The sequence below is a fragment of the Mobula birostris genome, chromosome 8 (genome assembly GCF_030028105.1).
Source record: "Mobula birostris isolate sMobBir1 chromosome 8, sMobBir1.hap1, whole genome shotgun sequence".
Lineage (NCBI taxonomy): Eukaryota > Metazoa > Chordata > Chondrichthyes > Myliobatiformes > Myliobatidae > Mobula > Mobula birostris.
The window spans coordinates 38,621,062-38,645,227 of NC_092377.1; the positions used below are offsets into that span (position 1 = coordinate 38,621,062).

The following is a 24,166-nucleotide window of genomic DNA, read 5'->3' on the forward strand; positions in this document are numbered from 1 at the left end:
CCAATTTCAGGTGGGACAGGGACGACTGACTAATCCCAGCATACAGGCAGTTGGTATTGTCCAAGCAGGAGGATATAAGGGCGTGGATGACTTTCTCGAGAAGGGGAGTCCACTTCAGCTTGCGTGGCTGAATTGAAGGGATTGTCAGTTCAAAGATGCACATAGACCGTTTAGTTTGTGGAATCTTACAATCAGTCAAAATGGCTCCAAACTGTGGGCTGCAGAAAATTGTTCCAATATTCCCCCTAAATATTCTTTTAAATTACATCAGTGATTGATCTTCAAATCTCAGGCTGTTACCTGGACCAATCAGGTGCGGTGGCTTTACAGCTCATAGCTAGGCTGAAAGGTTGGCAGCAGGGCAAGCTAAGCCAGGCTGAAACGCTGAGGACCGAGGCCTCCTGTGCCCAGCATCTTGTTGGTGAATGTCAAGCACTGGCAGCGCAGGAAAGTGTTGTCTGAACACAAGAAACAGCCCATGCCGACGCTTTTCAAATAAGACCTGGAGACCAACCAGGCTTGTTTGAAGAAAACCCTGCCCAATTATCACCAGCATATAACCTGTAGCACCAGAGGTCCCAACACACTAGACCACTGTTACACTAAGATAAGGAGTGCCTAGACTACATTTTGGTAAATCGGATCACTTGGCTGCCACCCTCCTACCTGTATAAGGGCGGACCCTAAAGAGCCAGGCTCTAGAATTCAGACTACTAAGAAATGGTCGTGGGAAGTGGAGGAATTGCTTTGAGTCAGTGAACTGGGACGTGTTCACACACTCATCTAGAGATCTGAATGAGTACACCATGGTCGTAACAAGACTTTATTAAACAGAGTGTGTCCCCATTAAATAATTTAGAGTCATCCGCAATGAGAAACCCTGGATGAACCATGAATCCTGAAATTTGCTAAGGGCCAGATCAGAGGCATTCAAGTCTGGAGGCCAAGAAAGCTACAAGAGGTGCAGGTATGATCTCTGGAAAGCCATCTCACAGGCGAAGTAGAGATGTTGGTCCAAACTTGAATCAACAAGGGTTGCTCAACAGCTGTGGCAGGGCTTGAAACTCTTACAAAGTTAGATCAGGTGACACAGGAGACAGCGGGCTTCAAATATACCGATGCCCAAGAAGAGCATGGTGACCTGCATCAATGACTATTGACCAGTTGCACTTATATCCACAGTGATGAAGTGTTTTGAGAGGTTGGTGATGAAGCATATCGGCTCCAACTTGAGAAGCAACTTGGATCCGCTCCAGTTTGCCTACCAGAGCAACAGGTCCATAGCGGATTCATTCTCATTTGCTCTTCACTCAATCCTGGAACATCTGAACTGCAAACGCACATACTTCAAGACACTCTTTATTGACTACAGCTCAGTATTCAACAGCATCATCTCCTCAAAACTAATCAATTAGCTTCACGAACTTGGCCTCAGTATCTCCTTGTGCAATTGGATCCTAGATTTCCTCACCTGTAGACCCAGTCTGTTTGGATTGGCAAAAACATCTCCTCCACAATCTCCATCAGCGCAGGTGCACCACAAGGTTGTGTGCTTAGCCCCCAGATCCACTCGCTTTACACTTATGACTGTGTGGCTAAACACAGCTCCAACGCCATATTGAAGTTTGCTGATGATAGCACTGTTGTGGGCCGAATCAAAGGTGGTGGTGAATCAGAATACAAGACGGAGATTGAAAACTTGGCTGACTGGTGTCAAAACAACAACCTCTCAATCAATGTCAGCAAGGCCAAGGAACTGATTGTAGACTTCAGGAGAGAGAAACCAGAGGTCCATGAGCCAGTCATCTTCAGAGGATTGGAGGTGGAGGCAACTTTAAATTCCTGGGTGTTATAATTTCAAAGGATCTGTCCTCGACCCAGCATGTGAGTGTAAATGCAAAGAAAACACAGCAGTGCCTCTACTAGGAGTCTACGCCAATTCAACATGACATCTAAAACTTTGATGTTTATTGGAGACTGTATTGACTGGCTGCATCACTCCCTGGTATGGAAACATCATTCCTTTGAATGGAAAATCCTACAAAAGATACTGGATTCTGCCCAGTACATCATGTGTAAAGCCTTCTCAACTATTGAATGCATCTATATGGAACGCTGTCGTAAGAAAGCAGCATCCATCTTCTGAGATCCCCACCACCCAAGACATGCTCTTTTCTTGCGGCTGACATCAGGTAGAAGGTACCAGAGCCTCAGGACTCACACCACCAGGTTCAAGAGCAGTTACTACCCTGCAACCTTGAACAAAAGGGGACAACTATACTCATTTGCCCATCCATTGAGTCATTCCCACAGCCAATGATCTCACAGTTAGGACTGTTTAGCTTGTTACTTCATATTCTCATTATTTGTTCACATTTGCATTTGCAGTTTGTTGTTCTCTGCATTCTAGTTAATTTTTCATTGATCCTGTCATGGTTATTGTTCTATAGATTTACTGAGTACACCCACAGGAAAGTGAATCTCAGGGTTGTAAATGGTGACATATATGAACTTTGAATTTCAGCTGAGGTCTACCTACAGATGGATATGGAAGAAGAGTCCAAAGTGTTTCTTACCATAAACACTTAGAAAGGGCTTTGTCGCTATAAAAGGCTTATTTTTGGAGTAGCATCTGCACCTGTACTCTGGCAGAAAGATATGGACCAGGTGATGTAGTGCTGCCCGGCACTCAGTGTTACCTGGATGACACTGAGCATGAGAAGGAACTTTATAGTGATAGATCAATTTATCTCCACAGATTTTGCCTCCCTACTGAATGTTTGAGCTCCTTTTTATTTTTCATATCCACCGTGAGAGGAGATATTATGGAGGTATATAAAATTATGAGGGATATCGATAGGATAAATGCAATATGGCTTTTTCCATTGAGTTTGGGTGGGGCTACAACCAAAGGTCATGGGTTAAGGGTGAAATGTGAGAAGTTTAGGGGGAACATGAGGTGAAACTTCTTCACACAGAGGGTTGTGAGAGTGTGGAATGAGCTGCCAGTACAAGTAGTGCATTTAAGAGAGGTTTCGATAGGTACATGGATAGTAGGGATATGGAGGGCTGTGGTCCCAGTGCAGGTCAATGGGAGTAGGCAGTTTAAATGATTTCGGCATGGACTAGATGGGTCGAAGGGCCTGTTTCTGTAATGTACTTCTCTATGACTCTGACTATTCTCCACTTTTCTTTTGTTTTTTAGTCACATCTAAGGCTTCTGGTAGATTTGACGATACTTTTTTTTGCCTTTTACTTTAATTTCAAAAAAGGCCTATTTACATTTTCAGTTCTGAAAGCATGCATCTGAATGACAACAGAACAATGATTAATAATGATCTTAAATCTTCCTCGCCAATAACGTTAGAAAAGTTAGACACACTAACCTGATAAAAAAATTGATGTATAAAATTTGATGTATAAAACAAAGTGACTGACAAGAAATGATAAAGTAGTGTTGGTGGGTTTACAATACCGTGCCAACATCTTAGGCACATATATACAGCTAAGGTGCCTATGACTTCAACACAGTACTGTATTAATTTTATATTCTGTACTGTACTGCTGCAGAAAAAAAATCAAATTTCATGACATATGCGACGATAAACCTGAGAGGGGAAGAACTGAGAGACACTCTGTAATAATGAATAATCCATTTGTTTGGATTCAAAGGATCTTGCCTGGTGTCTCTGGGTTGTGTGTGCCGGGATCTCACGACCGTCGTCCCTAGCATTCTATATCTGGCACCCCACCCTTGCCATTCCCCACACGCTTTGTTCCCGAAAGATTTACAAGCTCCCTCTCCGCTGCACATTGACAAATACAATACGATTCTCCACAGTACTATACATGTTTTTATAGACCGTTGTTTAACTCTTTAGGAAGGCAAGTGGAGAGAGAACTGTGCGTTTAACAGAGGCATCGATTGGGTCTTCCCAACATGATCCAGACAGTATCGCAAGTGGAACAGTCTCCTCCCACCACCAATACGTAATCGCGTTTTGCTCTGAGTTCCCCAGTTCACAGGCGTCATTGAAATCGATCTGAAATGGTCAAAACGCTAATCACGTGGTAATTTGCAGCGCTTAATGCTCTACTTTGGGTTTTGTAATTTCTAAACTGGTTTTATCAGGGCAAAGACATGGCGCTGTTCTATAACGTGGACACCTGGATTGAGGCGAACAAACCACATTTTAGTCCTCCTGTTTGCAGCGAACTCATGTAAGATTTGCAGTTAAGTCTTCATGCAGCAGGGGCTAAAATTCCTCCGAAAAATGCAGTAAAGACAACGCAAATACGGTTTGATAAACTTTGAATGGCTGGTCGCGAACTATGTGTCCCGTCGTCGATAGTAAAATTCCAACATAACTTTGTTTGGCACAGATTCATCAACTGGCGATAATGCTTTTTTTTTCCCAAGTGAAATTCCTCAAGATTGTTCAATTGTTTTTTTAAAGCAAATGCACCAAGTTCTAGAACTGATCTAGCAGTCTTAAAGGCAATGATTCTAAACTATAAGGTTTGCAAATGTTATTAACTGTGAATCACCTCTTCAAAATTGTTCAAAGTTTTGTTAATAATTTATTCCAAAATAATATTATGCAGGCACTTTGGTCAGCTGTTGGTGATGTTTGTTGGAGGACCCAATGAAAGGAAAGATTATCATATTGAAGAAGGAGAAGAGGTAAAATGTAACTACTTGGTGGTGTGTATATATTCAGAAATATATTTAATGTAACTGGACCATTTGGCCCAAAGGGTTTTGCTCATGTTTGTGTTGGAGGCAACCGTCGTCCTTCTGCGTTAACCCTATCAAAGCCATTCTGTGTACCATTCTATGCCTCCAGCCTTTGAGTACTATTTTCTTTTGAAGTCAAGGCAACTGATAACATCAACTCCAGTGGTAAGCAGTTTAATTCTAGTTAAAAGTGCACTTACTCAGCATCAGGAACAGCTTCTTACCCTCTGCCACAAGACTTATAAATGGATACTGAATCCATGAACACTACCTCAGTACATTTTATTTCTGTTTTTACACTACTTATTTCATTTAACTATTTAATATTTGCATATATTTACTGTAATCAGTTTTTTCTATGTTTATCATGTATTGCATTTGCACTGCTGCAGCAAAAGTTAGCAAATTTCACCACATACGCTGGTGATATTAACCTTATTCTGATTCTGTGGGTCGAACTTAATTTATACACATTTTAGGGCGTTTAAAGCAGCATTGTGTATTACCTTTTTATCTTTTGTAAAAATTGCTTAAACATTGCGTGTGATTTGTAGAGCCTTTTGGACAGCACTGCTTGATTGATCAACAGCAAACTTAAGACCATAAGATTGGAGCAGAAGTGGGCCATTCGACCCATCGAGTTTGCTCTGCCATTCAATCATGGGCTGATCCAATTCTTCCAGTCATCCTCACTCCCCTACTTTCACCCCATACCCTCTGATGCCCTGGCTAATCAAGAACCTATCTATCTCTGCCTTAAACACACCCAGTGACTTGGCCTCCTCAGCTGCTCATTGCAACAAATTCCACAGATTTACCACCCTCTGACTAAAGGGATTTCTCCTCATCTCAGTTCTAAAAGGACATCCTTCAATCCTGAAATGGTGCCCTCTTGTCCTAGAATCCCCTACCATGGGAAATAACCATAGACCATAAGACAAAGGAGCAGAAGTCAGCCATTTGGCCCATCGAGTCTGCTCCGCCATTTTATCATGAGTTGATCCATTCTCCCATTTATTCCCACTCCCCCACCTTCTCACCATAACCTTTGATGCCCTGACTACTGGGATACCTATCAATCTCTGCCTTAAATACACCCAGTGACTTGGCCACCACTGCTGCCCGTGGCAACAAATTTCATAGATTCACCACCCTCTGACTAAAAAAATTTCTTCGCATTTCTGTTCTGAATGGGCGCCCTTCAATCCTTAAGTCATGTCCTCTCGTACTAGACTCCCCCATCATGGGAAACTACTTTGCCACATCCACTCTGTCCATGCCTTTCAACATTCGAAATGTTTCTATTAGGTCTCCCCTCATTCTTCTAAACTCCAAGGAATACAGTCCAAGAGTGGACAAACGTTCCTCATATGTTAAACCTCTCATTCCCGGAATCATTCCAGTGAATCTTCTCTGTACCCTTTCCAACATCAACACATCCTTTCTTAAATAAGGAGCCCAAAACTGCCCACAGTACTCCAAGTGAGGTCTCACCAGCGCCTTATAGAGCCTCAACATCACATCCCTGCTCCTATACTCTGTTCCTCTAGCAATGAATGCCAACCTTGCATTCGCCCTCTTCACCACCGACTCAACCTGGAGGTTAACCTTAAGGGTATCCTATACGAGGACTCCCAAGTCCCATTGCATCTCAGAACTTTGAATTTTTAAATAATAGTCTGCCTGTTTATTTCTTCTTCCTAAGTGCATAACCATACACTTTCCAACATTGTATTTCATTTGCCACTTCTTTGCCCATTCTTCCAATCTATCCAAGTCTCTCTGTTTCCTCAGCACTACCAGCCCCTCCACCTATCTTCGTATCGTCAGCAAATTTAGCCACAAAGCCATCTATTCCATAATCCAAATCGTTGATGTACAATGTAAAAAGAAGCGGCCCCAACACAGACCCCTGTGGAACACCACTGGTAACGGCAGCCAACCAGAATAGGATCCTTTTATTCCCACCCTCTGTTTCCTGCCAATCAGCCAACGCTCTATTCACGTATGTAACTTACCCGTAATTCCATGGGCTCTTATCTTGTTAAGTAGCCTCGTGTGGTACCTTGTCAAAGGCCTTCTGAAAATCCAAATATACAACATCCACTGCATCTCCCTTGTCTAGCCTATTTGTAATTTCCTCAAAAGATTGTAATAGGTTTGTCAGGCAGGATTTTCCTTTAAGGAATCCATGCTGAGTTCTGCTTATCTTGTCATATGCCTCCAGATACTCTGTAACCTCATCCTTGACAATCGACTCCAACAACTTCCCAACCACCGATGTCAAGCTAACAGGTCTATAATTTCCTTTTTGCTTCCTTGCCCCCTTCTTAAATAGCGGAGTGACATTTGCAATCTTCCAGTCCTCCGGAACCATGCCAGAATCTATCGACTTTTGAAAGATCATCGCTAATGCCTCCGCAATCTCCAAAGCTACTTCCTTCAGAACACGAGGCTGCATTCCATCTGGTCCGGGAGATTTATCTACCTTTAGACTATTCAGCTTCCTGAGTACTTTCTCTGTCGTAATTGTGACTGCGCACACTTCTCTTCCCTGCCACCCTTGAGTGTCCGGTATCCTGCTGATGTCTTCCTCGGTGAAGACTGATGCAAAATACTCGTTCAGTTCCTCCACCATCTCCTTATCTCCCATTACAATTTCTCCAGCATCATTTTCTATGGGTCCTATATCTACTCTCACCCGTCTTTTACTCTTTATATACTTGAAAAAGCTTTTAGTATCCTTTTAGCTTCCTTTCATAGTTAACCTTTTCCCTCTTAATGACCTTCTTGGTTTCCTTTTGTAAGCTTTTAAAAACTTCCCAGTCCTTTGTCTTCCCACTAATTTTTGCTTCCTTGTATGCCCTCTCCTTTGCTTTAACTAAAAAGCAGTGGTCCCAACTCTGACCCCTGTGGAAAATAATGAGTGCAGTGGATCGAGGGGAACAGGTGGATGTTGTGTACTCGGATTTCCAGAAGGCGTTCGATAAGGTGCTGCACACGAGACTTATAAATAAGATATGGATACACGGAGTTGGAGGAAATGTGTTGGCATGGATAGTGGATTGGTTAACCAATAGAAGGCAGAGAGTTGGTATAAATGGGTGTTTCTCCAGTTGGCAGTCAGTGTTGAATGGGGTGCAGTCGGGATCAGTGCTGGGTCCACAGCTGTTTACCATATAAATTGATGATTTGAGTGTAGCGTAGCAAAATTTACTGATGACACTAAATTGAGTGGAAAAGCAAATTGCACGGAGGATGTGGAGAGTCTGCAAAGGGATATAGATAGGTTAAGTAAGTGGGCCAAGGTCTGGCAGCTGGAATATAACGTTGGTAAATGCAAGATCATCCACTTTGGAAGGAATAGTAGAAGAGCAGATTATTATTTAAATGGTGAAAGGTTGCAGCATGCTGTTGTGCAGAGGGACTTGGGAGTGCTTGTGCATGAATTGCAAACAGTTGGCTTGCAGGTACAACCGGTTGTTAAGAAGGCAAATGGAATGTTGGCCTTCATTGCTAGAGGGATTGAATTAGACAGCAGGGAGGTCATGCTGCAACTATACAGGGTACTGGTGAGGCTGCACCTGGAGAACTGTGTGCAGTTCTGGTCTCCATACTTGAGGAAGGATATACTGGCTTTGGAAGCAGTGCAGAGGAGGTTCACCAGGTTGATTCCAGGGATGAAGGGGTTAATCTATGAGAGATTAGTCCCAGGCGACTCATACTCTCTGGAGTTCAGAAGAGTGAGAGGGCATCTTATAGTAACATACAAAATTTTAAGAGGGATAGATAAGATAGGAGTAGGAAAGTTGTTTCCATTGGTAGGTGAGACTAGAACTAGGGGACATTGCCTCAAGATTCAGGGGAGAAGATTTAGGACGGAGATGAGGAGAAGCTGTTTTTCCCAGAGAGTGGTGAATCTGTGGAATTCTCTGCCCAAGGAAGGAGTTGAGGCTTCTTTACTAGATATATTTAAGATACAGTTAGATAGATTTTTACATTGTAGGGGAACTAAGGGTTATGAGGAAAAGACAGGTAGATGGAGCTGAGTTTACAGACAGATCAGCTATGATCTTGTTGAATGGTGGGGCAGGCTTGATGGGCCGGATGGCCTACTCCTGCTCCTATTTCTTATGTTCTTATGTTCTAACTCCACTGGTAACCTGCAGCCATCCAGAATAGGATCCCTTTATTCCCACTGTCTTGTTTTCTGCCTACCAGCCAATGCTCCACCCACGCTAGTAACTTGCCTGTAATTCCTTAGGCTCTTACCTTGCTAAGCAGCCTCGTGTGGCATGTTGTCAAAGGCCTTCTGAAAATCCAAGTACACCATGAAAGCGGCCAGTGCGTGTGTGGGTCAGTGAAGGAGTGGAGCTTTGAGGTTTCGACGAGAAGAGGCGGAGGACAAGCTAGCTTGCAGTTAGTTTTTACAATGTCTCCTGAGACGGTGATGTGCCTCTCATGTGAGATGTGGCTGTCTTGGGGGAACGCCCCTCTCCTGCAGAGTCACATCTACCAGAAGTGCATACGGCTGGGCGATCTGGAAGACCGTGTAAGGAATCTGGAGCAGCAGCTGGATGACCTTCGACTAATAAGGGAGAATGAGGCAGTCATAGATGAGAGCTACAGGGAGGTAGTCACACCTAGGCTGTCGGAAGCAGGTCGCTGGATGACAGTCAGAGGGGGGAAAGCAAAGGTGAGCAGACAGGTAGTGCAGAGCACCCCTGTGGCCATTCCCCTGAATAATAAGTTTACCGTCCTGGATACTGTTGGCGGGGACGACCGACCAGGTGTGAGCCACAGTGGCAGGGCCTCCGGCACTGAGTCTGACCCTGTGGTGCAGAAGGGTGGGACGGAGAGGAGGAGAGCTGTCGTCATTGGAGACTCTATAGTCAGGGGAGCAGACAGGAGATTTTGTGGACATTAGAAGGACACCCGCATGTTTTGTTGCCTCCCGGGTGCCAGGGTCCAGGATGTCTCTGACCTGGTGCACGACATCTTGGTATGAGAGGGAAAGCAACCAGAAGTCGTGATACATGTTGGGATCAATGACATAGGCAGGAAGAGGGATGAGGTCCTGAAGTGTGAGTTTGGGGAATTAGGCAGAAGGCTGAAGAACAGGACCTCAAGGGTGGCGTTCTCAGGATTGCTGCCAGGGCTACGTGACAGAGATGGTCAGAATTGGAGGAGATGGCAGTTGAATGCGTGGCTGAGGAGTTGGTGCAGGGAGCAGGGTTTTAGATTTTTAGATCATTAGGATCTCTTCTGGGGAAGGTGGGACCTGTACAGATTGGATGGGTTGTACCTGAACTCGAGGGGGAGCAATATCCTTGCAAGTAGGTTTGCTAGCATGGTTTGGGAGGGTTTAAACTAATTTGCGAGGGGGATGGGACCCAGAGTGATAGAGCAGTGAAAGAAGTGCATGGAGTAAAGCCAGATCTAACATACAGAGAGGCTTTGAGGAAAGAGAAGCAGAATAAACGGTGTAAAGACAGTAAGGTAGAAGGGCTGAAATGTGTGTACCTCAATGCAAGAAGCATCAGGAACAAAGGTGATGAATTGAGAGCTTGGATACATAGATGGAATTATGATGTAGTGGCCATTACAGAGACTTGGCTGGCACCAGGGCAGGAATGGATTCTCAATATTCCTGGATTTCAGTGCTTTAAAAGGGATAGAGAGGGCGGAAAAAGGGGAGGAGGGGTGGCATTACTGGTCAGGGATACTATTACAGCTACAGAAAGGGTGGGTAATGTAGCAGGATCCTCTTTTGAGTCAACATGGGTGGAAGTCAGGAACAGGAAGGGAGCAGTTACTCTACTGGGGGTATTCTATAGGCCCCTTGGTGGCAGCAGCGATAGAGGAGCAGATTGGGAGGCAGATTTTGGAAAGGTGCAAAAATAAAAGGGTTGTTATCATGGGTGACTTTACCTTCCCTAATATTGATTGGCACCTGATTAGTTCCAAGGGTTTAGATGGGGCAGAGTTTGTTAAGTGTGTCCAGGATGGATTCTTGTCACAGTATGTGGACAGGCCGACCAGGGGGAATGCCATACTAGATCTAGAACTAGGTAATGAACCGGGTCAGGTCACAGATCTCTCAGTGGGTGAGCATCTGGGGGACAGTGACCACCACTCCCTGGCCTTTAACATTATCATGGAAAAGGATAGAATCAAAGAGGACAGGAAATTTTTTAATTGGGGAAAGGCAAATTATGAGGCTATAAGGCTAGAACTTGTGGGTGTGAATTGGGATGATGTTTTTGCAGGGAAATGTACTATGGACATGTGGTCGATGTTTAGAGATCTCTTGTGGGATGTAAGGGATAAATTTGTCCCGGTGAGGAAGACAAAGAATGGTGGGGTGAAGGAACCATGGGTGACAAGTGAGGTGGAAAATCTAGTCAGGTGGAAGAAGGCAGCATACATGAGGTTTCGGAAGCAAGGATCAGATGGGTCTATTGAGGAATATAGGGAAGCAAGAAAGGAGCTTAAGAAGGGGCTGAGAAGAGCAAGAAGGGGGCATGAGAAGGCCTTGGCGAGTAGGGTAAAGGAAAACCCCAAGGCATTTTCAATTATGTGAAGCAAAAAGGGATGACAGGAGTGAAGGTAGGACCAATTAGAGATAAAGGTGGGAAGATGTGCCTGGAGGCTGTGGAAGTAAGTGAGGTCCTCAATGAATACTTCTCTTCGGTATTCACCAATGAGAGGGAACTTGATGGTGAGGACAATATGAGTGAGGTTGATGTTCTGAAGCATGTTGATATTAAGGGAGAGGAGGTGTTGGAGTTATTAAAATACATTAGGACAGATAAGACCCCGGGGCCTGACGGAATATCCCCCAGGCTGCTCCACGAGGCAAGAGAAGAGATTGCTGAGCCTCTGGCTAGGATCTTTATGTCCTTCTTGTCCACGGGAATGGTACCGGAGGATTGGAGGGAGGCGAATGTTGTTCTCTTGTTCAAAAAAGGTAGTAGGGATAGTCCAGGTATTTATAGACCAGTGAGCCTTACATCTGTGGCGGGAAAGCTGTTGGAAAAGATTCTTAGAGATAGGATCTATAGGCATTTAGAGAATCATGGTCTGATCAGGGACAGTCAGCATGGCTTTGTGAAGGGCAGATCGTGATAAACAAGCCTGAGAGAGTTCTTTGAGGAGGTGACCAGGCATATAGATGAGAGTAGTGCAGTGGATGTGATCTATATGGATTTTAGTAAGGCATTTGACAAGGTTCCACACGGTGGGCTTATTCAGAAAGTCAGAAGGCATGGGATCCAGAGAAGTTTGGTCAGGTGGATTCAGAATTGCCTTGCCTGCATAAGGCAGAGGGTCATGATGGAGGGAGTACATTCAGATTGGAGGATTGTGACTAGTGGTGTCCCACAAGGATCTGATCTGGGACCTCTACTTTTCGTGATTTTTATTAACGACCTGGATGTGGGGGTAGAAGGGTGGGTTGGCAAGTTTGCAGACGACACAAAGGTTGGTGGTGTTGTAGATAGTGTAGAGGATTGTCAAAGATTACAGAGAAACATTGATAGGATGCAGAAGTGGGCTGAGAAGTGGCAGATGGAGTTCAACCCGGAGAAGTGTGAGGTGGTACACTTTGGAAGGACAAACTCCAAGGCAGAGTACAAATTAAATGGCAAGATCTTGGGGTACGTGTCCACAGGTCCCTGAAAGTTGCCTCACAGGTGGATAGGGTAGTTAAGAAAGCTTATGGGGTGTTAGCTTTCATAAGTCGAGGGATAGAGTTTAAGAGTCGCAATGTAATGATGCAGCTCTATAAACTCTGGTTAGGCCACACCTGGAGTACTGTGTCCAGTTCTGGTCACCTCACTATAGGAAGGATGTGGAAGCATTGGAAAGGGTACAGAGGAAATTTGCCAGGATGCTGCCTGGTTTGGAAAGTATGCATTATGATCAGAGATTAAGGGAGCTAGGGCTTCTCTCTTGGGAGAGAAGGAGGATGAGGGGAGACATGATAGAGGTGTACAAAATAATAAGAGGAATAGATAGAGTGGATAGCCAGCGCCTCTTCCCCGGGGCACCACTGCTCAATACAAGAGGACATGGCTTTAAGGTAAGGGGTGGGAAGTTCAAGGGGGATATTAGAGGAAGGTTTTTTACTCAGAGAGTGGTTGGTGCGTGGAATGCACTGCCTGAGTCAGTGGTGGAGGCAGATACACCCATGAAGTTTAAGAGACTACTAGACAGGTATATGGAAGAATCTAAGGTGGGGGCTTATATGGGAGGCAGGGTTTGAGGGTCGGCACAACATTGTGGGCCGAAGGGCCTGTACTGTGCTGTACTATTCTATGTTCTATGTCCTATGTCTACGGCATCTCCTTTGTCTACCCTGCTTGTAATTTCCTTAAAGGATTGCAGTAGATTTGTCAGGCAGGATTTTCCTTTCAGGAAACCATGCTGGCTTTGGCCTATCTTGTCATGTGCCTCCAGGTACTCCATAATCTCATCCCTAACAATCAATTCCAACAACTTCCCAACCACTGACATCAGGCTAACAGGTCTATAGTTTCCTTTTTGCTGCCTCCCACCCTACTTAAATAGCAGAGTAACATTTGCGATTTTCCAGTCAAGTGTTACAATGCCAGAATCTATTGATTCTTGAAAGGTTATCGGTAATGCCTCTACAATCTCTCCAGCTACTTCCTTCAGAGTTCCTGTAGCTGCAGGTGCTATGCACAGCAATTGTAATTTTGGCAGCAGCCCAAAAGAGAGAATTCGTAAATACACTCTGCCCTATAATGGTACTAGGAAAAATGTTGTCAAGCCTGCTTACAAAATCAAAAATCAAAAGGTCGGGCTTGGTGTGAATAATGTTCTCTAAATTGTGTGTATTTCACTGCAAGGAGTATTGTCGGTGAGGTGGATGGGTTTAGGGCATGAATCAGCATGGGAATTATGGTATTGTAGCTATTAGTGAGACTTGGTTGCAGGCGAAGCAGAGCATTCTGAACAATGTTCCAGGATTGTGTTTTGTACAACAAGATGGATCGGGGGGATTAAAAGGGGGAAAGGTGGAATTACTAGTCAGGGAAAATGTCACAGCAGTACTCAGACAGGACAGACTGGAGGCCTTATCGACTGAGGGTGTATAGAGGAACTGAGGAATAAGGAAGTGATGACCATGTTAATGTGACTATATTTGACCACCCAAAAGTTAGCTGGATTTAGAGGAGCAAATTTGTAGAGATAGAAAAATAAGGTTATGATAGGTGATTTTAATTTTCCACGTATTGAATAGGATTTCTGACAAGTTAGTCCCAAACCAGCATGGTTTCATGAAGGGAAGATCCTGCCTCACCAACCTATTGGAATTTTTTTGAGGTAATCTTAAATAAGATTGACAAGGGAGAGGCTGTGGATGTTGTGTGTTTGGATTTTCAAAAGGCCTTAAACAAAGTGCCGCATAAGAGGCTGCTCAATAAGATGAGAGCCCATGGAATTACAGAAAAGATATTGGAATGGGTGGAGCATTGGCTGATAGGCAGAAAGCAAACGGTGGGAATAAAGGGATCCTATTCTGATTGGTTGCCGGTTACTAGTGGTGTTCCGCAGGGATTGGTGTTGGGACCGCTTCTTTTTACAGTGTATATCGATGATTTAGGTTATGGATTGAATAGCTTTGTGGCTAAGTTTGTGGATGACACCAAGATAGGTGGAGGAGCAGGAAGTGTTGAAGAAACAGAAAGGTTGCAGACAGACTTGGTCAGTTTAGGAGAGTGAGCAAAGAAATGGCAGATGAGATATAATGTTGACAAATGTACGGTTGTACATTTTGAAAGAAGAAATAATCAGGCAGATTATTATTTAGGTGGGGAGAAAATTCAAAAATCGGAAGTGCAAAGGGACTTGGGGGTCCTCGTGCAGGATACCCTAAAGGTTAACCACCAAGTTGGATCGGCGGTAAGGAAAGCGAATGCTATGTTGGCATTCATTTCAAGAGGAATAGTGTATAAGAGTAAAGAGGTGTTGATGAGGCTCTATGGGGCATTAGTGAGACCTTATTTGCATTACTGTGTGCAGTTTTGGGCCCCCTATCTTAGAAGGGATGTACTGATGTTGGAGAGAGTTCAGAGAAGATTTACGAGGATGATTGCTGGAATTCAGGGGCTAAGATATGAGGACCGTTTGTCGGCTCTTGGACTGTAGTCGTTAGAGTATAGAAGAATGAGAGGGGATCTCATAGAAACTTTTCGAAGGTTGAAAGGGTTGGACAGAGTAGATGTGGAAAGGTTGTTTCCCTTGGTGGGTGAGTCCAGGACAAGAGGCCACAGTCTTAGAATTAGAGGGTACCCATTTAAAACAGAGATGAGGAGAAATTTTTTTAACCAGAGGGTCGTGGATTAATGGAATTCGTTACCACATACAGCTGTGGAGGCCCGATCATTGAGGGTGTTTAAGGAGGAGATTGACAGGTATCTAATTAGTCAGGGTATCAAGGGATATGGGGGAAAAGCTGGAAACTGGAACTAGATGGGAGAAAAGGTGGAGTGGCGGAGCAGACTCGATGGGCCGAATGGCCTACTTCTGCTCCTTTGTCTTGTGTTCTTGTGATTTCCATTCCATCAAAAGCTGGGTGGGATAGTGTTTGTCAAGCGTGTTCAGAAAAGATTCCGTAATCTGTCTATAGAGATCCCAAATAGAGTGAGTGTGGATTAGGGTGCAAGACAGGGCAGATGACAAGTGTGTATAAGAGAACGTAATTAACTTGAAACTCATGGAATTATGGAGAAGGATAGGTCTGGTCGTTGGGTAGAGATTCTAAATTGTAGAACAACCAATTTTGATGATATCAGAAAGGATCTGGCAAGTTTGGATTGGTGTAGGTTGTTTTCTGACGGCAAAGTTTCCTTCCTAACTGCAAAGCATTCAAAAATAAAATTTTGAGAGTAGAGTTTGTATGTTCCTGTCAGAATAAAAAGCAAGGCTGATAAGTTTAGGGATGCTTAGCTTTCAAGGGATGATAAGGCCCTGGTTAAGAAGAAGAAAAAGGAGGTACATAGCAAGTACAGGCAACAAGAAACAAATGAGGTGCTTGAGGAATGAAATGCAAGAGAACACTTAAGGATGAAATCGGGAGGGCTGAAAGAAGACACGAGGTTGCTCTAACAGACAAGTTGAAGGAGAATCCCAGGGCTTCTACAGATATATTAAGAGCAAAAGGATAGCAAGGGACAAAATTGGACCAATTAGAGGCCTGCGTGATTATTTGTGCATGGAACCCAGAACACATGGGTGTGATCTTAAACAGATTTTATGTATCTGTATTTACTGAGACACAGACAGATTAGGGAACTAAGGCAAAACAGTAGTGAGGTCAGAGGTATTTAAAACATCCTTGGCTATAGGTGAGGTCCCAAAGAATTGGAGAATAGCTGATGTTGTTCTGTTGTTTAACAAAGGCTCTAAGAATAAACCAGGAAAATATAGACCAGTGAGCCTGACATCAGTTATTGGAATGTATTCTAAGGGACCATACATACAAGTCTTTGAATGGATTGGGCTTGATCTGCATGGCCACTCAAAATGGCTGTAATGCTAAGTAGAATCTCCAGTTTCCCCATCTTTACCAGTGCAGAGATGAACTTGCCCTTGATGCCTTTTGCCTTATGTGGGATTGAGAATCGTTGTACCATCCAAGCTGAGAGCTAAAGTCTTAGAGCAGCTACATGATGGTTATCTTGGCATTGTCAAAATGGAAGTGTTGGCTTGAAGCTTTGTCTGAGGCCTGGGATAGATCAGCTGATTGTGCAACTCACCATGTACTACTCGGGATGTCAACCTGTCCAGAAGATATGAAGAGCATTTTGAAGAAGAAAGGGGAAGATAGGTGCTCAGAGCTGCCAGAACCACTTCTTGGAGTCCCAGAGTCAACTCTTATAAGCACCTAGGAGGAGGCCTCAGGATCTGAGATTGTTTCACAGCCACCAGTCTCACCTGCCAAGCAGAGTGACTCTGCCCCCATCCCCCCACACCCATCAGGAAAGACATCCCACAAGAGTAAGGTATATGAAACCTGACAGCAATATGTTACATTTGAGTTGAGATATGTTATACATTGAGTTGAAGTTTATAGCTAAGTTGGGAGTAGTGTGTATTCAATATTTCAGAAATATTGTAAATATACTGTTTGATTAAGCATTATTGTTTATATAATTCACTATGGGTGATAGGTAAGTTTCTGAGCTCAGATCAGCATTTACACAAACTAAAGATTAAACTGCCAACCTTCCTCTACCGTGCAAAGGCCAATGTACTTATTGTCAAAAGGTATTCTAGTTACTGATCAACATAAAGTAATGAAGGGAATTCCAGTCATCGAGGAAAATATGTTCAGCCCATCTTTATCTGTGCCAAAATACTCTTGGTATCCATTCATTAAATAATTTCATGATTTTCTCCTATTATATTGGTTACTATTTGTATGGAGACATGGTTCATTCTGATATCAGTCTTAAAAATATTTTTTGAGTGATTTATCAATTTATCAGATTTTGTCTCCCTACTGAGTGTTTGAGGTCCTGCTTTATTTCAAATTTCCACTATTCTCATATTTTCTTTTGTTTTTTTTTTTATTCACGTCTAAAGCTTTTGGTAGATTTGAGTTTGAACCTTTTTTTGCCACTAAAAAAAAGTCTTCATTTACATTTTCAGTTCTGAAAGCACGTAGTGAATTCCCGTGAAGATTGTAATGTTATGAGAGATATCTTAAAAACTATATTTTATAATGTAAATCTCTTAACACAATCAGGTTAACAGCTCTTTCCCAAACCATTCAGTGCTTAAATATCTCCCATGTGCCTTGTTGACTACTTTTGAATGTCATATTAAAGGGTGTTTTGCAGAATGTTGTGCAATTTTTACACAAACTTTACCGTTTGTGTCTTTATTTTGAAGTTCAGTATTCTGTTAGACATGTGACTTGCTATTCCAAAGTTCAAAGCCCAAAGTAAAATTTATTATCAGAGTCCATCCTTGTCACCACATACAACCCTGAGATTCTTTTTCCTGTGGGCATACTTAGCAAATCTATAGAACAGTAACTGTAAACAGGATCAATGACAAACTGTACAAATAAAAATATAACTAAGTAGCAATAAATAACAAGAGCATGGAGGAGCTTTGTAAGTTTTGTATCTTCTAGAGTTCTTTCATATTTTCTGATAGTGCCTGTAGAGAAGTGTTATCTATTCCTTTCCCATGTCCATTACTTTATACTGACCCGTAATTTTTCAACTGCTGTTGATTTGTGCAACTTACTCCATCATTCTTTGAACTTGCATTCAGCCAATTTTTTGTTATGCAAAGTTTTTGGGGGATAGCCAGTCATCTGAAAAAGAAAGACGTCGACCAACTCTGAGCTGTAAAATAATCCTCCAAATACTTTGCTCAGTTAACATGAATTCCTCTTTGAAGTACTTTTCTTCCAGTTAGTTTGTTATCCTTGTCCACTTTTATCCTGAATCTACACTATTGAGATAAACTAGTAGCCTTTCATGAAACTAAAATTGTTTTCTCTTGCAAGTTCATGATCCAGTGTGTTTTCCTTTGCTTTCTAGTTGTTTTACCAGTGGAAAGGTGACATGTGCCTGAAGATTCTAGAAAAAGGAAAGCATAAAGATGTACACATTCGAGAAGGAGAGGTCAGTGGAGCCTTAAAGATGTCAGAGTTAACAAAACTCTTAAGAATATGTATTGGAATTTCCAGCAGAGTTTTTTAACTTGGCACTTCTAGTAACATCTATATTTGATATCTCAGTTTCCGTTGTTTGGAACAAAGGTTGGGGGTGGGAATCTCCCTGTTTATTCCTGCAGTGAGATTAACTGTAATGAACACACTTGCACTGTCCACTCTCAGCCAACACCACCACTGCTTCTGTCATTCCATCTCTCTTGTCACCACATTTATTCTCTGCAGCCCCTTCCTACTTTCTGCAGCTTAAAACATTCTGGTTTCCTGAATTCTTGTAATTAAAAAAATCAGCTAGCTTAATTATAACTCTGTTCCTCCTTCCATTGGGTTGATAGATCCTCTGGCTTGGCATAGGAGGAACTGGAAATTGCATCACATTGCATTGTGCATTCAGGACCACTATGACAGATGTTTTTTTGTTCATTTAGGTGGTAGGGAATCTTGTATTCTCAATACTCCGGGGTCTCAGTTGCTGAGTACATCTGAGACGGTGATTAATAGATTTTTTTTTAAAATACACATTCATTCAAGGGACGTTGGCTTTGCAGGCTGAGCCATGACCTAATTGCCCATCCAGAGTTGCCCTTGAGAAGGTGACGGTGAGTGACGTTCATGAACTGTGACAGTGTTGTTGGTAAACCCACCACCCAAGGGCTGTGAAGGGCAGAGTTCAGCATTTAACCCAACAATGGTGAAGGAACAGCAATCGATTTCTGGAGGGAATCTCTTGGCATACTTTACTCGCCTTGCCCTTCTAGCTGGTAGAGGTCGTAGGTTTGATAAGGAGTCTTGGTGAGTGCTTGCAGTGCATCCAGTAGGTAGTATAGACATTTGTTACTGTGCATCGGTGGTGGAGTAAGTGTATGGTTGTAAGGATGATGTCTCAAGTGAGCTGCTACGATGTTGAGCTTCTTGAGTGTTACTGAAGTTCCGGCCCTCCCCGTGAATCTCCTTGCTGACGTGAGCCTTGCAGATGACCTGCTCTTATAGCCAAATTGTGCAGATAGTTGCTCCAGTTTAGTGTATTTTCATAAAGAAAATTGAGGAATATCAATTTTGCATAAGAAAGTTACGCTGTGATGAAAGATTATTCATGATTGCTATAGAACAGTATGACAGGCACACGACCAAATGGCCTACTCTTTTACTACTTGTGCTTTTGTGCTGAAAGCATTTGTGACAAAGAGCTGAAGGTACATACAGCACTCAGCTGAGGCTGGATTGGATTGTAGGGTCAAAGTATTAGTTTGATATAATCTGCCAATGATTGCAAAAATGCTTTATTCAATTTCATTGAAACTGACTGGGGTATAAAAAGTAACGTAGTTACTGGAACGAAAGACAAATTGAGGCTGGACAGTGAAGGAAGTTGCAACACACTAGATGTTATGTGCATAGCCTTGTTTCTTTATTTTGTAAGTTTCTGGAATAATTATGAACTTGAAACAAAGAACTCCCATCTATAGATGACATTTTGATGAAGGGTCTTGGTCCAAAACACCGACTGTTTACTCTTTCCCAGAGATGCTGCCTGGCCTGCTGAATTCTTCCAACATTTTGTGTGTGTTACTGACGTTTTATAATTTGCTTTGCAGAAAATGTTGTTCCCATTTCCAATTTATGACATGATACGTCAGCAGTTTATATGTGTTACATAGGCAGAGGGTTAGAGGGACAAAAGATAAGCAGGAACTTTATCAATCCATTGAGTATCTCAATGGAAGGACCAAGGGAGGCCAGGAGATTAAATGAAAAAGATGTTTTGATCATTGAGCTCTTAAATCAAGAATGTGAAATAAATTTTCTTTATTCCGTATCCCTCCAACCCATTATCCAATTCAGATGTTCTTGTTGCCAGCACGAATTCCCCATTCTCCACAGCGTCAGGCAAACACGGTTGGGCTGGTTTTTGAAAGGACTAGACTGAAAACAGAACTGGATGCCCTCAGGTAATGTAGGAACTGCAAGATTCAAAATGCTTTGTGTCTCAGCTTTCTGTTTTATCTAAGGCAGGGGTCCCCAAACTGTGGTCCATGGATTCCTTGCTTAATGGTATTGGTCCATGGCATAAAAAAGGTTGGGAACCCCTGATCTTAAGGTAAGAGTGAATGCAGAGGTTATGCTAAATAATGGACTTTGCCTCTTATGAAAATTGACTAAATTTCACAAGATCTTTTCATACACTGGTAACAGTTTTATTTCAATCTATTTGAAACAATTCCTAGTTTTTAAACCACTGTCTTGAGATTTGAGCACAGCTCAATGTTATTACTCCAGGCCACTAGATTGGCGATAATAACGGATAGATAGATAGATACTTCATTGATCCCAGTGTCACAAGTGCACAGATATACAAATATGAGAAGAGATGTAAGAAAGAATAAAAGACAATAACTTGCCTCAAACAGTCTAACAGGAGGGAGTCATCACTTGCCTGGCTATGGGTTGACTCATTATAGAGCCGAATGGCTGAGGATAAGAATGGCCTCATACAGTGCTCTTTGGAGCAGTGCAGTTGTCTTCGTCTATCACTAAAAGTACTCCTCTGTTCAGTCACATTGGGTGAGAAAAATTGTCCAGAGTTACCAGGATTTTCTGTAGGGTCCTTTGTTCTATGTCAGCCTCTGTGTCCAGTTTGACTCCTGTAACAGGGCCAGCCTTTCTAATCAGTTTATTGAGCCTGTTGGCATCACCCATGTTGTTGCCATTGCCCCAGCACACCATCACATAGATGAATGTACTGGCGACAACAGACCGCTAGAACATGTGAAGGAGAAGGCTGCATACGCCAAAGGACCTCAGACCCTTCAGGAAGTAGAGGCAACTCTGGCCCTTCTTGTACACAGCCTCTGTGTTGGTGCTACACTCAAATCTGTCATGCCGGTGCACTCCCAGGTACTTGGAGGTCCTCACCACATCCATGTCCTCACCATCAATAAGAACAGTGAGCAGTGCAGGCTTAGTCTTCCTAAGGTCCATCACCATCTCCTTTGTCCTATTGATGTTAGCTGCAGATGACTCAGCTTGCACCATTTGACAAAGTACACCATCAGAGCCCTGTATTCATCCTGCCATTCTCCCTTTATACACCCAACTGTTGCTGAGTCATCAGAGAATTTCTGCAGGTGACATGACTCTGTGTTGTATCAAAACTGTTACAAATCCATAAGTTTTCCATCTTGTTGTAGCCTGGAAGAACCTCTATGTACCACCCAGTCAACAGTCATTGAACCTTGCAGAGCATGAGTTCGAAGCTCAAGGGAGATGGACAAGGTCTATCTCCTGATTTTATTCAATTGAAAAACAGACTAGAGAGTAGGGATGAGGAAAAAAGGCTGCAAGTGAAAGGAAATAAAAAAGACAGGTAAGGGGTGGCGGGGGGGGGTTGGAGATGGTGGAATATATATTCAATTGTGGGGCTTTCAACGTTAATTCCATACACCAGTAGAGGGCGGAGGTGTTGCTCCTGTATCTTCAATTCCATTCTGCTTCCAACTAGTCAACTAGTTGGAAATGATTTGGGCGCCATGGTAGTGTAGTGATTTGCGCAGCACTGTTACAGTTCGGGGCATTCCAGAATTCAGTTCCCAGCGCCATTCTGTAAGGAATCTCTGTACATCCATCCTGTGAAATGCATGGGTTTTCCCTGGGTGCTCTGCTATATTCCCACAGTCCAAAGATGTACTGGTTAGGTTAATTGGTCATTGTACATTCTCCCATGATTAGAGTTGATCAGGGTTGTGGGTTGTTGGGACAAAATGGCTTAAAGGGCCAGAATGGCCTCCTCCATGCTGCGTTGCTAAGTAAATAAATAACTTTGGCCAGAGGGTGTATCTTGTCCAACCTCCTGCCAAGATAGAGTTGAAATACTACAACTTTATTCCAGTTTTTCCTGTGAAATCAAGTCACAAGATGAGAAAATTGAGCAAGCTACCATGCAGTAAGTTTGATTGATTGTGAGAACAATGTTTGTTTTTAATTCTTTATAAATCTCGGACACTGAAGAACTTTCATCTTTGATGTCTGGCAATGAAAGACATGGTTCTAATATTAGAAACACCCAACAATTCACACCACAGATAAGTCATCATTTGCTTCTGATCAGCATTTACCAGCTTGGTATCATTGAGAAGTTATAAGTATGACCCCTTTGAGTCAGTCTGTAGATAACTTATTGTCCTGCTTCATCCCCCATTCTAGTTGTTAAGAATCATTTGCTGTGATGTGGGTGGATTTAGGGCATCAATGATGATGCAGTTTTAATTTAACATAGAATAGTACAGCACAGTACAGGCCCTTCGGCCAACAATGTTGTGCCGACCCTCAGACCCTGCGTCCCATATAACCCCCCACCTTAAATTCCTCCATATACCTGTCTAGTAATCTCTTAACTTCTCTAGTGTATCTGCCTCCACCACTGAGTCAGGGAGTGCATTCCACGCACCAACCACTCTCTGAGTAAAAAAAACCTTCCTCTAATATCCCCCTTGAACTTCCCACCCCTTACCTTAAAGCCATGCCCTCTTATATTGAGCAGTGGTGCCCCGGGGAAGAGGCGCTGGCTATCCACTCTATCTATTCCTCTTATTATCTTGTACACCTCTATCATGTCTCCTCTCATCCTCCTCCTCTCCAAAGAGTAAAGCCCTAGCTCCCTTAATCTCTGATCATAATGCATACTCTCTAAACCAGGCAGCATCCTGGTAAATCTCCTCTGTACCCTATCCAATGCTTCCACATCCTTCCTATAGCGAGGCGACCAGAACTGGACACAGTACTCCAAGTGTGGCCTAACCAGAGTTTTATAAAGCTGCATCATTACATCGCGACTCTTAAACTCTAGCCCTCGACTTATGAAAGCTAACACCCCATAAGTTTTCTTAACTACCCTATCCACCTGTGAGGCAACTTTCAGGGATCTGTGGACATGTACCCCCAGATCCCTCTGCTCATTCACACTACCAAGTATCCTGCCATTTACTTTGTACTCTGCCTTGGAGTTTGTCCTTCCAAAGTGTACCACCTCACATTTCTCCGGGTTGAACTCCATCTGCCACTTCTCAGCCCACTTCTGCATCCTATCAATGTCTCTCTGTAATCTTTGACAATCCTCTACACTATCTACAACACCACCAACCTTTGTGTCATCTGCAAACTTTCCAACCCACCCTTCTACCCCCACATCCAGGTCGTTAATAAAAATCACGAAAAGTAGAGGTCCCAGATCAGATCCTTGTGGGACACCACTAGTCACAATCCTCCAATCTGAATGTACTCCCTCCATCACCACCCTCTGCCTTCTGCAGGCAAGCCAATTCTGAATCCACCTGGCCAAACTTCCTTGGATCCCATGCCTTCTAACTTTCTGAATAAGCCTACCATGTGGAACCTTGTCAAATGCCTTACTAAAATCCATATAGATCACAACCACTGCACTACCCTCATCTATATGCCTGGTCACCACCTCAAAGAACTCTATCAGGCTTGTTAGACATGATCTGCCCTTCACAAAGCCATGCTGACTGTCCCTGATCAGACCATGATTCTCTAAATGCCCAGAGATCCTATCTCTAATAATCTTTCCCACCACAGATGTAAGGCTCACTGGTCTATAATTACCTAGACTATCCCTACTACCTCTTTTGAACAAGGGGACAGTATTCACCTCCCTCTAATCCTCCGGTACCATTCCCATGGACAACGAGGAC

General features: G+C 43.2%; 1 protein-coding gene across 2 annotated transcripts in view; it reads left to right on the top strand.

Moving 5' to 3' along the window:
• The first annotated feature begins 3,997 nt into the window (after positions 1-3,997).
• The window catches only part of LOC140201241 (3-hydroxyanthranilate 3,4-dioxygenase-like), a 37,594-nt gene continuing 17,425 nt past the window's right edge, over positions 3,998-24,166 (top strand). The window contains exons 1-4 of one of the 2 annotated variants that reach the window (XM_072265017.1): positions 3,998-4,071; positions 4,606-4,684; positions 18,325-18,408; positions 20,301-20,407. In XM_072265017.1, the coding sequence (XP_072121118.1) occupies positions 4,049-4,071; positions 4,606-4,684; positions 18,325-18,408; positions 20,301-20,407 (293 nt within the window). In that variant the 5' untranslated portion in view covers positions 3,998-4,048. Of the gene's footprint in view, positions 4,072-4,110; positions 4,222-4,605; positions 4,685-18,324; positions 18,409-20,300; positions 20,408-24,166 lie in introns of those variants that run through there. The other variant, XM_072265016.1, reaches the window with a different exon arrangement.